Source organism: Mus caroli, unplaced genomic scaffold (genome assembly GCF_978045245.1).
Source record: "Mus caroli unplaced genomic scaffold, Mus_caroli_1 scaffold_10, whole genome shotgun sequence".
In the NCBI taxonomy this organism is placed as follows: domain Eukaryota; kingdom Metazoa; phylum Chordata; class Mammalia; order Rodentia; family Muridae; genus Mus; species Mus caroli.
In genome coordinates this window covers 117,639,047-117,656,887 of record NW_028227265.1, presented here as the reverse complement: position 1 = coordinate 117,656,887, position 17,841 = coordinate 117,639,047, and the positions used below count along the sequence as shown (strand labels likewise).

Here is a 17,841-nt window from a genome sequence, read left to right as displayed (position 1 = left end):
CCATGTCTCTGCAGACACAGCCAGCTGATGAAGCTCACAGCATAGTTTGGGACAAGTCTTGGCATCTCTTTGAGTAAAATAAGGGCTCCCTCTACTGCTCTTTGCAACTTTTCCTGGGGAAGGCTCCTGCACTTCAGCCCACATGGCCACGTTACCAGGTGCATGGATGCTCCAGGTGCATGGGCGCTCGCTCAGCTTAGCTCTTTACCATGAGGTGCCAGTGGGTTGGCCTTAGGGCTGATGTCTAACAGGGAGCTGAGGTATGTTCCAGTAGGTCCTGCCATGTTGTGGATGGCACAGAGAGGCACAGGGCTCAGAACACATAGTGATCTTCCCCACTGGGTGGCAAGATTATTGTTGACAGAGTGGGACCTTTGTTCTGGAGTCAGGAGCTTGAGTGATTCTCCCTGGAGAACTGGAATATTCCTTCCCCAACAGCTCACCCCTATTTCATTCAGTCACTCACTCATCCTGTGATCTTGACCTTAGCCTCTGACAGTTCTTATGTCCAAGCCTGGCTGGACATCAGAATCAGGTGGCGTTTTCTGCAAACATAGTAGCTTTGTGCAGTAAGAACCCAGAGAACAGGGACTCTGGGCAATGGGGTTGCTCAGGCGGCAAATGCCCTACATGCTCTCAGCCCTGCTGACCCACATGTCCTGCCTTCTCATACAGCTGCCCCACAGACTCCCTAAACACTGTCCAGCTGTCTGTCCAAGACAGCTGCCTTCACTGGCACTTTGTTGAGACTGTTGGGGAGGGGATTCACTGCCCCAGCCAGGAGCAGCTGGTGAAGAGTGGAGGAGAAACTGGACAGCTGTGAGGGTCCTGGACTCTGGTTTCAGCATTACTTGGTGACTAATTTTCATATCAGGCACATTTTGATCAATTATCAAGCATAAAGACTATCTCTAGGGAAACCAGAAAGGTCTTTAGACGATTTCTAGTCCTGATTATCTCCTGGTGAAAGCTTGCAAGTTAATATTGTGGAGAACCTTTCACACCATTCCTGTGACATGACCTGGGCAGAGCAAGTGTCAGGCCACTGTTGCCATTCTAGAGTACATGCAGAGCCCTCTGCTTGGTGGCCTTGCTAATCAGCAAGCAGCTGTGAACATTCTTACACTGGGCTTTTAGTGGCTATGATTTCTCCTGGGCAAACAACAGCTGGGTCCTAGGGTAGAAACAAGTTTAACTGTGGAAGGAACTGCCTGTTTTTCTGGTCCACTCTCCCAAGTCAGGCTCAAGGTTGCTTTTCAGCCTCGCCGACCCTGATACTGTGAACATTCTCCTTCTTCTCCCTCTGCTAGGCGTGCAGTGTTGGCTGGACTTTTAATGTGTTCTCATGTGTGTGTGCGAGTGCGTGCGTGGGAATGTATATGAGTGGACCCTGATGGCTGATGATGTCAGGTTTTCATTTGTTCATTGACTATGTGCAAACTGTCTTTAGAGAGGCATGAAGGACTCTCCCATGTTGTTTTGTCTTGTAATAATTCTAGACATGTTGTTTTTCACTACAGTCTCCGGTGCCCTTGACTATGTACATTTTAGAAAACACTATGGGCTTCTGAAACGTCACGGGTGTTTCCCCTCTGCCCTGAGATGGTGTCTTGCTGTGTTGCCTGGACTTAAATTGATCAGCTCAAGTGATAGACCTACCCCTCTCTCAAGTAGCTGGAACTGAACTTCTATTCTAAATGGTGTGCTCTGCTGTGAACTTGAGACCCAGTAAATATTGCTGGATTAATTTATTATCTACTTGATCCAACAACTCAGTTAGGCTACTGGCCTTAAACTGGAGATAAGGAAATAGACCTAGAGGGGTCAAGTGACTCCCCTAGTGACATGTTTGTTATAGCGCTAGAGGTCTTCACTTGTAATGTTGACCCCTTAGTTTTCCAAACAGCGATGTTCATTGAAGTTCTAGTTACATGCACCCATGTGCCAGACTTAAGAGAGTTATGTGGGCCAGGACGTCTTAAGGTGACCCGTGGAAAGAGCCTCAACTAGTGTGTCCACAAAAAGGAGCCTGTAGCCATAAGGACACATAGCCAGTTTGGCTGTCCCTGCTCCTCTTCATAACATTCCTCTCCTACGTCACACAATAAGGCAGACTGTCATCCATTTCTTGTCTTCCTCAGATGTACTGCAAAAAGATGAAATTCTTTTCTTGTCACTTAAAGGACAATCACAAACATGCTTTATAAAAAAGAAAACAAAAATGAAGTGAAACACCCAGGGTGTTAAGACTTCAGTGACCCCAGTGGCAGGGACTCTGTGACTCTGGGTTCAGTGACCCCAGTGGCAGGGATTCTGTGACTCTGGGTTCAGTGACCCCAGTGGCAGGGACTCTGTGACTCTGGGTTTTCTAATTCCTTGCTTTCATAGACATTATAGGAGGCTCTAGTGAAGCTTTTAACATTTAAAATCTCTGAATGGGTAATAGGCCACATTTGGAGTTTGGCTCTTGTCACTCATTAGGTGTCAAAGAATAAGTCCCATTACAAAGCTCCCATTTCCACGTGCTCATCTTTATGGATGCCACTCAGCACACGCATGGAGAGAACAGTCAGGAAGAGTTGGTGGTGGACAACACTTCATTCTAGCAAAGTGGTATAATCCACAGATGAAAAACAATCTGGGCCCGTGAGAGAGCTCAGAGGGTAATGGTGTCTGCCACCAAGTCTGATGACCTGAGTTTGATTCCTGGGACCCACATGGGTGAAAGAAGAGAACTGACTGCTATACTTTTCCTTTGGACTCCACACACACCGTGGCACGCATGCCCCACACAGGTATGTGTAATTTAAAAACCACATTTCTCCTTAATATGTAAATCCTCAAGGAATTTTGCTTTTTATAGTTAACAATTATCAAAATTAATGTATGCTGCTTCCATTATTTTATATACTTATCATACAAGAAAAGAAAATAACAATTGGCCTGTGGTTTCATAATCAAATGCAGAGATGAAGAAGAGATGATTCTAACTATTTGTAGTGTTTACCTTCTCTGAAATTATCTCGAATACTGAACTGCAACATTGTCCTTGGGGGAAACACAGGGCTAGGAAACCAAATGACCCTGGTCATATTTTTAATTTGCATGTACTTGTAGATGTGAGCATGTGTGCACATGGCTGGTCACAAAATTCTGCCAATGAGTGAATGCGTGACCTTATTTTATGGGCATTTTTGGAGAATGTATGCTATAAATGTTATGTATTTACTTACAATAAGACATCATCTCCAGTACAGGACTGTGTAATCTACCGTACCATGGCTGTAGTGGTTTATCACACATCCACATATACAGCATGTTCACAATCAGACAGTAACTGCAGCACCACACACACATACTGGGCGCTGTATATAGTAGGAATGCAAAAAAAGTCTTAAGAAAAGTACTCTGCAAAGATCACGTGGTTGGCTTCATGAAAATGTTAAAATTGCCCCATAGGGGGCGCTAGCTGCAAGATGAATGTACTTTGAACTCTGATCTTGGGGAGATTGGAATTAGTTTGGTAGAAGGGGAAGATGTGGGTAAAGATGGCTGTCCCTTAGAAGACTGGCATTTTTTTTTTTTTTTTTTAAGTAGACTGAAACTGGCTTAAGGCTTGAAACATTGCTTAGTCTCGTCTGTTTGGCTTGTCACCTCCAGTCTTTGACTCAAGGGACAAACGCAGTGGAAGCAAGGCTGCATTCAAGCATGAGCTCACATTCTTCATGTCTTAGGATTTTTTTTTCCCCCAAGGCAGACTTGGATTGTTACTTTAGCTGCCGTGGGGATACTTTGTGTTGTCTTGCTGACAGTATTTATTCCAGTGCCATGTTTGATCATTTCTAGGACTTGGTCAGTGGTTTCTACTGCCCTTCCAGGCCAAATTTCCTCTAGTTTTCCTTCTTGTTTCCACTCTCCACTCATTTGCTGTGTAGTATTCATTATGGTTTTGATGTTATTACTTATATTTTCTGTCATACTTTTACAGTCGTTAAGGCAACTTGGCCAAACCCTTTCTGATAGTTACTGCTGATGGCCAGCTTGCTGCCGCCCGAGGTTGTGCCAACATAGCTGACATTGCACATGGGATGGGTTTCCAATAGTCTCACATGGTAATTTCCTTGCTGGCCTTTGAGTGTTAAAAGCTTTACTAAACAGCTTGTCTAGGCAGTGTGCCTTAAAAGCTTGTACTGTGCCCTAAGGGGGTTGAATGAGAGTGGAACAGGGACATTAAGTTAATAACACCCAGAAGCTAAGGTTTTGTCCTGGAAGTGTTCATGGACTGGGATGAAGCAGTTGTGGATCAACCCCAGAGCATTCTGGATGCCATCCATACATGTATTGTCATCTCCTGTGACTGGCATGCAGTGGAAGTTTTTGGTCCTAAGTGGCCCTGGGGTTTGTTTTTTGTATCCCATTAGGGGCAGCTTATATTTAAAAATTGCCCTTGGTATTGGCACACAATAGCAAGGTTGCACCGTCTCGGAAGCCTTTGCGCAGGAGTCTGAGAAGCTGTTTTCATAACGTAGTTTTGTTTTCTGACATTCACGGAAAACACGCTGTCTCAGCAGCACTGGAAACCTGTCTTTAGCACAGCCCTAGCTATAGATAACAAAGTCTTTCCTAAACTCTTTATCCATACAGCCACTCTGAACTGTAAGTTGATATGTTCATGATGTATCAGTCTTTTAATGACCAGCTGAGGAAACTGCATGTTTCTGGCCCCAGGTAATGTAACTGTAAATTTTACTTGCTTTCAGACTCGAAATGCTGTCTAACCTTTTTTTTTTTTACTGGTCATCTCATAAATCTACATTTTGCTTTTCCATCTTCTCCACAGCTTCATGAGGCATTCAGTGTTGCCTTAGCAATTTTCCAGAGCAGCCTGGTCTATGGATGAATCTTTTTTCTTGTGGATATATTGTACTGTTCACTCACAGCCGACAGCACTATAACTCATGCCCAAAGAAGCTTATGAAATAAAAATCTTTCCTGATGTATCGGAGTCTTCCTTACATTGTTCCAGCCTCAGATTCTGCTCCTGTTTCTCTTAGTGTCTGGTACTGTCGGGTTCATATCCTAACATGTGGCAAGTGTAGCAGGATGCCTCACGGACTCTTCTGTGGGCAGAAGCAGCACTGGGTGGTAGATCAGACCTTCCTCGCTGCTCATGGTGAAGGCTAGCAACAGGAGCCTTCTCTGAAGCCTTAGCCACAGTGGACAGCGACTCTGGTTAATCAATCACAAAGCACATGGGCTGTGTTTGGGAAAAGGAATCTGGGCATTTTTCATGCCGACCTGCAGAATTTATGCTGTTCATTAATCTAAGCTATGGTAACTGCACTTTGCAGGAACCTAGGTGAGAAAGAAGGGAAGTTCTCTCGAATCTCTTTGGGGTTGTTCGAGCTGCAGAGGCAGAGTTCTGTGCATTCGTGAGGTGCGGCCAGTAGAATGCCGGTCAGGAGGCGGGGATGGGAGCCCCGAGCAGGGCCTGGAGGGGTGGGCGTGGGGCTGGAGCGGAGGTCTGTAGGAGGCAGGGCCTGAGCAAGGCCAGGAAGTGGAGTGCGTTTGGAGGGACGCCGGCTATGGAGGAGGCGGGTGCGCACGATACGGGAGCAGGGCCCGAAGGAGACGGAGCGCGTGGTGAGGGGAGCCGGGAGGAGGAGGAGAGCGCAGACCGGACTGAAGCGGGGCTGGGGAGGAGACTGCCGCAGCCGAAGACGCAGGAGCCGCGGGAAGGGGACGCGGGGGCGCGGTTTGACGCCGTCACTTCCGGTCCCGGGCGCGCTTCCGGGTGCGGGCAGGGGCGGAGATTGGTGCAGCCCCGAGGAAGGGGAGCGGATGAAGCGTCTAGCCCGCTCAGCGCCGCTGTGTGTTGCAGGTCTACCCGGAGCCGCGGAACGAGAGCGAGTGCCTGAGCAACATCCGCGAGTTCCTGCGCGCCTGCGGGGCGTCCCTGCGCCTAGAGGTGGGTGAGCGCGGGGCCGGGCCGGGCTGGGCCGGCCGGGCGGGCCGGGCGGGGGAGGTCGGGTCGGGCTCGGGGGAGGTAGGGCCGGGGCGGAGGGTGGTCGGGGGTCGGATCGGGGTCGCGTGAGCTGACGCTGTCCCGAGCGACCGCTCCTCACCGCCGGCTCCGTGGAGCGGGGCTACCTGTCCGGGGAAGAAGCCTCTCGACGTCCCCTCGCGGCTGGCGCGTGGACCCCACGCCTTGTTCTGGTTCCACGCGAACCACTGGTTCTCGAGCTCCTGTGCAGGTGGCACGTTGGTAGTCCCTGTTGTTCGGGGGACATCTGTCCAATCCTGAAAACCGCCCTTTGGGAATCCCTAGCATCACAACCAGGTCTGACCCAGCCCTCAGCAGGTGGTCGGTCAGGCAAGGTCCTAGCTGCAGTGTAGAGGGCCAAACCCCTCTTGGTCTCACATCCTCATATGCTGCTTCTGCAGGCCCGAAATTCGGCGGCGTGGCTGGATCCTCCACCCATAATTGCTTACGTTAGAAAACTCACGAGCCTGAATCTGGGGTTTGTAAAACCTGCTTCTGGGGACACCTCCGTGGGATTGTCTTTTCCATAGTGCTTGATGAACACCCTTTGTGGTCCTTCTGTGTCAGTTCCCCAGGGATGTCGCTGTTTCCTTGCTTTTGTTATTCGTGGGGCAGTGTTGTAGATCTAGAAAAGTGGCTTTGCTTTTTGGGGACGTTCAGGTAGATGAGCTTTGCTGTCACTTTCGAGGTTTGCAATTTCACCCCGTGAAGGGTTGGTAAAATCACACACACTCCAGTCCTGTGGTGACCCAGTGCGGTGTTCCTTTTCTGGTAGGACAGACTTTGACTGCGTGTTTCTTGAGATGAAGTGTAGAAGTCATCCAGTCTCGTTTGGAAAGTGTATTTGAAATTGAAATAGGACAGACAGTGGTTTATAGTGATTCAAGTGTCACCGTCCTTTTTGTTAATTTATTTGATGTCTTTGAGGAAATTGCTGCAGATAATTGGATCGTGGCTGGCCGATTTCAGAAAGCCTCACAGCTCTTTAAAAATGGGGTATTTGGCTTCTCTTGGTGGCACCAGCCTTGCCGTTTTAGTAACTGGAAATTTACTTTGACCTTTGTCATAGGGTTCTATCCTCATACATACGCCTGGGTTTTGTTTATGTTACAGTATTTTTTCAGACTCACCCTACACATTAACACAACCAGTGTAAACTGTTATAATAAGAAATTGCTTTAAAGAAACGTGAAAGTCGCCCCTTCTTTCCATCTTTGCAAAGGTTGCAGAGGCTGTTGCTGTTTCATATAGCAGTGATGTTTATGGCTCTGAGTTTGTCCAGAGATGCTGTCAGAGCCCAACATGGGCCTGTCCCAGGCACTTAGAGCAGCCCTGAACACAAGCAAATCCTGGCTAAGGATTGGTTACTGAGAGGATGAGTCTGAAGTTGCACTTGTGATAGCAAATAGGTTTCCTCTTGGAAGAAAAAAAAAGACCAATTGTGTCTTTTTTTTGTGTTGATTTTAAAGAGTAAATATCTCTTCTAGTTACTTAAAAATATGGTAGAGGAAAATATAACATTTTTCTCAAGGTATACCATACTTAAATCTCCAGTTTGTTTAGCCATCACGTTTTAGGAAGTTCCTATGGAAAGGAATGGCTTTAACTCATCCATTAGTCTGTAACTGTGTGAGGGGAGAGGCCTATTTAGGGAAAGACCAAATCTTCCGCAGTCAGAAGCCCCGAGGGAAGGGCCTTGTACCTTTGAGTAATACTAGGACTGACACATTTAATATCCAACCAATTCTCAAAAGATGGGAGACTGAGAACATTTTGATATTAAATGGGAAACAAAATAACCTAAATTCCAATGTAGCTTTTGTTCTTAGTACTTAATACCAAGGGGCTTTTCCCAGGGTGTTGTTTCAGACTGTGAAACAACACACAGATTGTGTTAGTAAGAAAGACTGTCTAGCTTACTCTACTTTAGCTCCTAATGATTTCTTTAAAGAAAAGAAATGTACCATCACAGTATTGGTCATATCCCCCCCCCCACCCCCCCCCCACCCCCCCACCCCACCCCCCCGAGACAGGGTTCCTCTCTGTAGCCCTGGCTGTCCTGGAACTCACTCTGTAGACCAGGCTGGCCTTGAACTCAGAAATTCACCTGCTTCTGCCTCCCAAGTGCTGGGATTAAAGGCATGTGCCACCACACCCGGCCGTATCAGTCATTTCTAAGCTTCTATTGCCCGTGTTCATGTGTGTGCGCCAGTGTGCCACAGCACTGGCTCAGAGGTCAGAGAAACCGATGGTGTCTCCTTGACCTGGTGAGTTCCAGGGATGAAGTTTTTTAGCCCTAATGGCAGTGGCCTTTACCTGCTGAGCCATCTTGCTGGCTTCTTTATTTTCTTTTTACAGCTTATTTTTCCACCAACTGCTGTCCTTAAAATATTTGGAGTAGGCACCAGGGAGATGGTTTATTCAGTAAAGTGCTTGCTGTGCAAGTGTGAGGTCCAGAGAAAAAGCCAAGCGAGGTGCACAGGATCTCACTGATGTGGCTCCGAGATTGCAGGGTTCCCTGGGTCTTGCCGCCTAGAGAGGAGAGCCAATCTGGCAGGCTCCACATGCATGCATGCCCTCATGTGTACATGTGTGTTTGTGAACTTGTATACTTCAACATGCTCACACATACATACACACACATGCACTTCTATTTTCTGATTTGTGCAGAAAACTGGGCACAACAACATCAGTGTCTTTCCGTTTGTATCTAAAAACCAACCAGAACTGTGACGGTGGTGGTGCTATTGGCAGTGTTGATGTGCTTGACGTTTGCAACCAGAAGTACCTCAGTGACTGCGAGACAGGTCACGGAGTCCCCTGTCTGCAGCTCCTAAGGTGGAATAGCTGCAGAGATGGAGAACTTTTTTCTTACTTGCTGTTGTTCTGTCCTCAAATTATATTAGATATATTTGTTGATGGTCACAGTGTATTAACTGTCAAGATTTTCTTACCCAGTAATGATAATTAAGCACTTGAATGATTGACTAGTGAACTGCAGCTATCCAGAGCAGAGGCTGCCTTCCTTGAAAAAAAAAACTGGTTTTTCTTGTCACTCCCATGACGCTTGTACTAGCTTTATTCAGTATCTAAAATTGGTGTTAGAGAGATGGCTCGGTAGTTAAAAGTACTCCCTGCTCTCCGGAGGAGCCTGGTTCAAGTGCTGGCACCTACATGGTGGCTCACAAGCTTCTCTAACTCCAGTTCCAGATCCAGTGTTGATTCTGGCCTTTGCAGGCATGCACACCTGGTACATAGACTTGCATGCAGGCAAGGCACCATAAACATGCAATAGTAATAAAACAAAACCCCTTAAATTAAGGCCACATGAATCCAGTTCCAGTGGCGTCTTATGAAGCTTGGCCTACGTCATGACAGACAGTATCAGGGATGTTAGCAGCAAAGATAGGAAATGCAGCAGTGAACTTCGATTTAGTTGTTCATCAGAGAAACAGCCATTGTTCTAAGAGTGTTTAGTTGTATATTACATATTTGCAAATGTTATAATATACACTTTTTAATCATGAATTTTGAAAAGTTGGAATTTAGCACTATTATAAATGGCTGTATTTCAGGTCATTTTCTAAAGTCTAAGTTGAAATTATGAAGTGGGAGCCATGTTGGCTTGACCGTTCCTGGCAGAGTCCTCTGCCCAGATGGCACTGGCCTTTCCAAGGCAAGAGAGAACTAGGTTATAAGCAAGAGGAACTGACAGAGCAGCATGGCACCACGGCTCTCCTGCTGAAGAACTAATGTTGCTTCCAGTACAGTATCTCTGCTCTGGGAAGGAAAATAAGATTCGGATGTGATTTCTCACGGTTGCCAAGATGGTTTCTGGGAGTCTGTCAATGACGAAAACCACACTCTCTTTATTCCAGCCAATTCTGGCTTTGATACACGTGTGGGACCGGGAAGAGATTATGACCCAGGGCTGCAATCTTCCCTCTTGTCGTCTCACACACTAGACAATAATATCAACACCATTTCTGCTTTAGTTAAAAACACTAATTAAAGTATTAACTGTCCAAAGGTCTTGGTGATTCAGAACAGAAATGTATTTTGCCCTTCCTAGTTCTTGGACATTTTTGGCTTGTACATTTGGTCTTTCAGTTCATTAGAGATTAAGATACTAACTGTCCACATAATGTTTGCTTCACAACCTAGTTTCTTAATATGGTCTAGTGTGGTGTTTCAGATATGTGACTACATTGTGGGATGATTAAATCAAGTTAGTCTCCATCTGTCACCACCATAGACTTTTTTTGTGGTGAGAACATGCTAAGTTCTTTTTATAGCACCTTCACATGTATGTTGTCAGCTGTAGCTGCCACACTGTGGTGCCCACTGACACTCATCCTCCGGCTACCTTGACTCTGTCCCCTGTGATTGGGCATCCTCCCATTGCCCTGACCGTCTCACAGCCCTGGTGACTGCGGCTTGGACTGTTCCTGCCTCACCAGTTGGTGTTGGGCAGTTGGCTTACCCTCCCTGCTGCTTCTCCAGGTCCACTCACGCTGCCAGTGACGACAGGGCCTCATTCCTTCTTCTCACCCTCACAGTGTCCAGGTCCTTGCATCTGTCCATCTCAGGTTGTTTCCATTTTGAGGCTGTTGTGAACACCCTTGCAGGATATAGGGAACATGTCTGATTTTCTTTGGCTATACACCTGGTAGTGTATCTGGTCCAGATTGCTGGATCACAGGGTGATTTAGCCACCACTGTATATATCTATCAGTGTCTGTAATGTATATACTGTCTTGCATTCCCACCAATCAGTATTGAAGGGTTTCATATCCTCACCTCTCCCCAGCAGGTAGCTCTTGTCGTTTTGACAGTAGACATGCCAAGAGGTCAGAGGTGATAGTTCATTGCGCTTTACTTTGCATTTCCTTGATATTAGTGATGTTGAACTTTATGAAAAATAGCTGTTGGTTATTCTTAGGCCTTTTGAGATGTGGCTATAGAGTAAAGGTTTTAGGTAGTGGTCTTACCTCCTGGCTTGTTTTGGACACCAGCTTCTTTCCAGATGCATGGTTACAGCTTGCTCCAGTTTGCCAGTCTCCCCCACCTCCCGTCAGTTGGCAAGTGGGTGTTTTGATGCTTGTCTTTTGTGTGTGCTGTAAGAAACACGAGTTAGCAATAAACATCACAGAGAGTGCCAGGCAGCTCCTGTTAAAACCACCAGTATTTTCTGTGCTTTCAACCATGGTGCTTATTCTGCTTTTTAAGTTGCCCATGGTCTGTGTTTGTTACATAAAACTCAGAAAGTAGAGAAATGTAGGGGAAAAAATTACGTGATACTGCTGTCTAGAGATGTTGTGGCTAGATGTCCATGTTAGGGGTTTGATCTTTTCTCCATTGCACATATGTAGACAGCCTTAGACACCTGTGATACTGTAGCATATATGTTCTGTAACATACCTTAGCTTGATACACTATGGTAGCAGAATGGCCATCTCTTCATGCTCTGTGTCTGTCTCTTGATTCAGTGACTGCCTTTTGAAGATCAGTAAATCCTGTCAGATGTGGACATGGGATTCAGTTTCCTTTGCTGTAAACAGTGAAGGCCATTTCCATCTGTGTGCTAGTACTTAAGTTGTAACTATCATTGCAAATATGTTCCTGCTAGGCCACAGCAAGGCTAAAGGTAGGAATTCATACAGGCTTTGAATAGCTGCTTCTACCTTCTCTTGTCTTATGTTACTGTCTGTCAGTGTACCTTCCTAGGTGCCCTGCAACTGCTTTTTCCCCTCAGAGAAGTAGACCTCAAAAATACACAGTGTGGCTTATCTTTGTGTGTCTTGCTTGGTGTGCTCCTTCTTTGGGTGCAGTAATCCGAGGCAGGAGTGAGGCATTCCCAGTTCCCTGAGGTGGACTTCTTTGAAAGAGCAGCCTTAGCAGGTACATTGTGGAGGCTGGACATCTGTAGCGCTTTCAGCCTGGTACAGGGGGAGCTCAAGCTGAAAGCAGGCTTGTAGCTGTTTGAAAAGGAGAGAGAAGGCTGAGCTGTCTTAGTCAGGGTTTCTATTCCTGCACAAAGCATCATGATCAAGAAACAAGTTGGGGAGGAAAGGGTTTATTCAGCTTACACTTCCATACTGCTGTTCATCACCAAAGGAAGTCAGGACTGGAACTCAAGCAGGTCAGGAAGCAGGAGCTGATGCAGAGGCCATGGAGGGATGTTACTGGCTTGCTTCCCTGGCTTACTTAGCCTGCTTTCTTATAGAACCCAAGACTATCAGCCTAGGGATGGCATCACCTACAATGGGCTGGCTGGGCCCTCCCCCCTTGACCACTAATTGAGAAAATGCCTTACAGCTGGATCTCACAGAGGCATTTCCCCACCTGAAGCTCCTTTCTCTGTGATAACTCCAGCCTGTGTCAAGTTGACACACAAAACCAGCCGGTACACCTCCTTTGAGTGAGGTTTTCATTCCTGCCTCAATGTGGAGAGACTCCCAAAGGACTTCAGTCTCCAGGGTTGAAGTGAGCCAGGGTGACTTAGGTAGTTAAAGTGAGGGTTCTTTTCCTTTTCTCTTTCTTTCTTTTTCTCTTTCTTTTTTTTCTCTTTCTTTCCTTCTCTCTCTCTCTCTCTCTTTCTCTTTCTTTTTTGAGACAGGGTTTTTCTGTAGAGCCCTGGCTGACCAGGCTGGCCTCGAACTCGGAAATCCTCCTGCCTCTGCCTCTCAAGTGCTGGGATTAAAAGCATGTGCCACCACTGCTCAGCTCAAGTGAGGTTTCAGAAAGGAGATTGCTCATCTCTGTCTAAACATTTTCTTACTTAAGCATAAGCCCCTCAGTGGCCTGGGAAGTCTGGAGTGGATTTAAAGAAACCTGTGATGCTCTCAGGCTTTGTGAGGGTGTGGTGGTGGAGACAATGGAGAGGGCAGGGTCACTCCAGCTGGAGGCAGTGATGTGGGAGGCTGAGGGGGGGTTGGGATGCTGGACAGAGCAGAAAGCGTTTGTTTCTGTGACCTTCCCAACACTGTTGCCAGTGATGCTGTGAATGGGAGTACCCTCCATAGGCTCCTGTGTAATAAATGGTCCTCCGTTGGTGGGACTCTGGTTTGGGAAGGATTATGAGGTGTGGCTTGGTTAGAGGAAGTGTGCTATTAAAGATTGTCTCTGAGGTGTCAAAAATTTGACCAGGTGATCACACCTCTAATCCCAGCACTTGGGAGGCAGGGTAGGTAGACTTCCGAGTTTGAGGCCAGCCTGGTTCACAGAGAAAGAGTTAGAGGACAGCCAGGGCTCAAACACAGAGAGCCCGTCTTGAAAAAACAAAAACACCCATAACAAAAGAAAAGAAAAGAAAACCTCGCCTGATTCCAGTGTGTTCCCTCTCTATCTCCTTGTGGATCAGGATGTGAGTTCTCACTAGCATGGACTCTAAATGTCTGAAGTTTTAAAATTTTAAATCCAGTTCAGTTCTTCTGTAAGTTGCCTTGGTTATGGTGGTTGTTATAGCAGAGGCGCTAATCATGCCTACTGAGCAGTTTGAAGTTAAATGTACATAGTTAAATCTTCTGTCAAAAAGTTCTGGTACCTGTGTCTGGGGATCAGAGGAGAGCTGGGACAGTGCTGGATTAGTGACAGTTCTGAGATGGTTTTGCCCAGTGTGCATGTAATTTCTGGTGGAATTTAAAGGCTCTTGTCTGTCTGTATTTCTAGAGTCCATGCATCTCCTCTTAAGTTGTCCTTCTGTGTAGCCTCACAACATGAGCTGTAAGTATTATTAGATTGTGGCTCTGCACAGAGTATTTGGGCCTTCCTTGGTGTGATGGTTGGTTCGATGGTTGGTGCGATGGTTGGTTAGATGGTTGGTTAGATGGTTGGTGTGATGGTTGGTGCGATGGTTGGTTAGATGGTTGGTGTGATGGTAAGTGTGGTAAGTGTGATGGTTGGTTAGATGGTTGGTGTGATGGTTGGTTAGATGGTTGGTGTGATGGTAGGTGTGATGGTTGGTGTGATAGTTGGTATGATGGTAGGTGTGATGGTTGATGTGGTTTTGAATGTCAACATCCCACAACCTGAAATCATCTGAGAAGAGTCAGTGCAGGACAATCTAGATTAGGTTGGCCTGAATACGTCCATAGGGATTATTTTGGTTATTAATTGAAACTGGGAGACCCAGTCTGAATGTGGACCCTGAACTGTGTGACTGAAGAAAGCTGCGGAGCAAAAGCACCAAGTGGGTTCTGTTTGTTTCTCTCTGATTGTGACTGTGTATGTGACCTGGCTAGCTGTTTGAGTTCCTGCCTTGACTTCAGTGGTCACTGTAACCCTCTCTATGTTAGTCAGGGTTCTATTGCTGTGAAGAGACACCATGACCATGGCAACTCTTAGAAAGGAAAACATTTAATTGGGGCTGGCTTACATGTTCATTGTGGCAGGCAGACCTGGTACTGGAGAAGTAGCTTGAGAGTTCTACATCCCAGTCCAGGCAGCAAGGAGAGAGGGGAGAGGGAGAGAGAGAGGAGGGTGGAGGTTGATTGGTCAGGCTTGGGCTTTTGAAACCTTAAAGCCCACTCACTCCCTGGTGAGTCAGCATTCAGATCTGTGGCCTGAGGACCACTCCTGTCCTCACCACCACACCCCTAAGGTGCTTTTTGTCAGGCTGTGTTTATCAGAGCCCGGGAAGTGAAGCTAGCGTACTGGGGCTGCTGCTGGCCTGTGTTCCTAAAACACTAAGTGGATAGGGGCTGGAGAGGTGGCTCTGAAGGAAGAGCTTTTGCTGCTGTTGCAGAGGACCCAGGTTTGTTTCCCACTACTCAAATAACCACCGGTGACCTGAGTTTCAGGGGATCCGACACCCTCTTTTGGCCTCCTGGGGCACTATACATATGGCATATGGGCATATATTCAGGTCAGACATTTGTAAAAAATGAAAATGAAGAGGTTAAGGGAGAGCCACTGTGTACTGTTGTACTTTATCATTTGCTTGTTCTGAGTGCCCGATGTTTTAGCAGCTCTACAGAGTCAGCTGATGGGGTATTCACAGTAAACACACGGACTGTTTTGTGACAGACTTTTTCTGGAGAGATACAGCACACACAGGTATCTGCAGTTTGGCAAGCCAGTGAGTTGACTTCGGGTGCTTCCAGGAGAGTGGGCACGGCATGACTCAGAGGAGCAGAGCTGACTGTCAACAGGTGGAGAGTCCTTTCCCAGTGGTTCAGTTGGCCTGAGCCTCCTTAGAGAGCTTGTCTGGTCTTGGGTTCTGCTGGGCAGTTCAGCTGGTCTCACTTTCTTCCTGGTTGCTTGGTGCGTCTGAGAATGACTCACAGCCTGCCTTACTGCTGATACACTCTTGGCATCGAGGAACCTGGTGAATGTGGTCAGTTTTAGGGACTTCCTGAAGCTATTTAGAGCTCTTTACTTCCTGTCTTAGTCGACCATCCCTGCAGGCTGGAGTGATTCACTTCCCCTTAGAAGAGCCTGTTGCTTCACCTCCCTATAGTTCTTCTGTCCTAAACATCCCAGTGTTTCACTTTCTCTGTATGTTCTGTGCCTTAAAAAATCTCTCTCCAGAGGAAGCTGGTGCACAGCAGGAACTAGCCAGAAGAATCCTGATGATAGGAGTTAGGAGAAACAGTGGGGAGCACAGGAGTTAGGAGAAACAGTGGGGAGCACAGAGGGGCAGAAGATTTGGGGAGTGGATAGGTGCTGGGTAAGGACCTAGGTCTGGAACTTTTCCAGTAACCTTTGCCTTAGGAAGTTCCATGTCAAGGGAAGGGAGAGCCCAGTACACCATGTCTTGTACAGAGCCCAAGTGGAGCTGAGTCTGTGGGTCAGAAGCCAACTATGTGTTACATAGAGGTGAGTGAGTGAGTGAGTGAGTGAGTGGGTCTGGAGGGCTAAGGGGTGAGCCCTGTGTGGTCCTCTCCTGTTTCATTTGCACTGTTCCGGCTGCAGAAAGCCTTGATCTGAGCTCCTAGACCCAGTGGTCTCAGAGTCATCACTGCAGCTTTTTGCAGGGTGTAGTCCCTGTCTGCGTGAGGACATGGGGCATGGAAGCCCTGAGCATGCCCAGGCTTGGTAGAGAGGCTGGCCTTGGATGGAACTCTGCTCATTAGGAACCCTTCCTCTTTTCTGAGGGCCAAGTCAGGGTTGGAAGTGGAGTTTTATTCTGACTGCTGGGCGTGCTAGCGTATGGTCTAGGGTCTGGCTTTTGCTACCTCTGGGCTATGCCCATGGCCTCTTTAGAGTTGAGTTCTTGATCTTCTGTCTTAGTGCTGGGTGATGAATGAGCTGTTCACATGTGTTGCTGTAATTCTGCTTTTTGTTTTTGAAGTCTGCAGGATAGTATCTGTCCTTGGAAAGTTGTGCATAGCATGAAAACTCTCCATTTGATGGGCTTTTCCCCCCAACTTGTTTCCTGCCTCCTCATTATGCTCAAGACAGGATGGCTCACAGGGTCTCTAGCCCAGTGCTCTGCTGACCTGGGCCTGTCACTTCTGCCACTCTCCTGCCTAGCTGATCCAGGGAAATGTGTTGGGCCTATCCAAGAGTTGGCTTTAGAGGGTTGGTCTCTAACAGCATCACCTTGTCTCGACTTCTGTGTGCTCTTGGACCTGCACTTCTAGTAGTGTCCAACTGCTGGAGATGCCTGTAATGACAACTGACTCACCTTCCATGCGTGACTAACCTGTGCTAGGAGTTGTAGCTTCACAGGTGTCCACTTATTGACACTCCTACCAGTTCTTGTGAAGTGTCATTAGTGCCAGCAACCATCGTGCCTTGTTTCTATGCTTGGAGAACCTGCCTTCTGTCTCATTTTCAGAGTTGTCATCGGTTCGGTGAAAACTCTCCAGTGCCATGCTTCCTCCTTTCTGGGTGCTCCGGACTGTCTGCTTGCCTGTGGCTCCTTTGAGCAGCTGTCATTGCTTGTGGATCACTAAGTAGACATTTGTTGAACTAGAAAAATTTCCCAAAGTGTCTATCCAGAGGCCTTAGGGAACCCTTAGAGGGCTCATGGGGTGACCAACCAGGGGACTTGGGGTACTTGTCAGAGTCCTTGGGCATCCTTCAAGAACTATGGGGCCCATCCAGGGCCTTAGGTTGTTATCCAAGACAAATAGTAGATGTAGCGTGATTTAAATATTCTGTTGTTACAGATTAATGCTGGAAATTATTAATACACCAGCAGTTAGCTTTTTAGGCAGCTATTTCCAAAATAAAAGACACAAGAGACCTTTAACATTTATCACAAACCTTATAGCATTAGAGCTGGGCAGGTGTTGACCTTCTAAGCTGTTTTGTCTGTTTCCCTGTCAAAATTCCTGAGCTATCACTTGCCATATGTCCCTTCAGGCTGCTTCTGCTCCACCAGGCCAGCCCTCATGGTCATATGCTCATGGTCCATGCAACCCCATGGTCCATGCAACCCCATGGCTGCTCCTCCTTTCTCCTCCTGGTTCTCCTCATGGCCCTACCAAAGACCCCAAGCCTGGGAACCGAAGCTCCACCTACCTCTCTGACCAGCAACTTTTATTAATTAACCAATCAGGGATAACTTGCAGGCAAGGTTTACACAACAAAAGCTGGTGTGTGTGTGTGAATTTGCTTGTCTTGGGGCAACCAGATCTTAGGATACAGTATTCAGTATTTGAATACATAATAGCGCTAGACCATCCCCAACAAGCAGGGGCTGAGCTGTGCCCTGTCTGTGTTACCTCGGTCTCTCTCCTTTTCTCTCCCATACATATCTTTATTTCATCCTCAGAACTACGGAATTTTTGTTTGGCTCTTTCAAAGCCTTGCTGCATAAACTGTTGCAGATCAAGTGTAGTAGGATA

General features: G+C 47.0%; 1 protein-coding gene across 3 annotated transcripts in view; it reads left to right on the top strand.

Annotated features, from left to right (window-relative positions):
• The window catches only part of Arhgef7 (Rho guanine nucleotide exchange factor 7), a 106,744-nt gene that overhangs the window by 25,354 nt on the left and 63,549 nt on the right, over positions 1 to 17,841 (top strand). For all 3 annotated transcript variants that reach the window (XM_085844208.1, XM_085844206.1, XM_085844207.1), the window contains exon 2: positions 5,882 to 5,968. In XM_085844208.1, the coding sequence (XP_085700334.1) occupies positions 5,882 to 5,968 (87 nt within the window). The remainder of the gene's footprint in view (positions 1 to 5,881; positions 5,969 to 17,841) is intronic.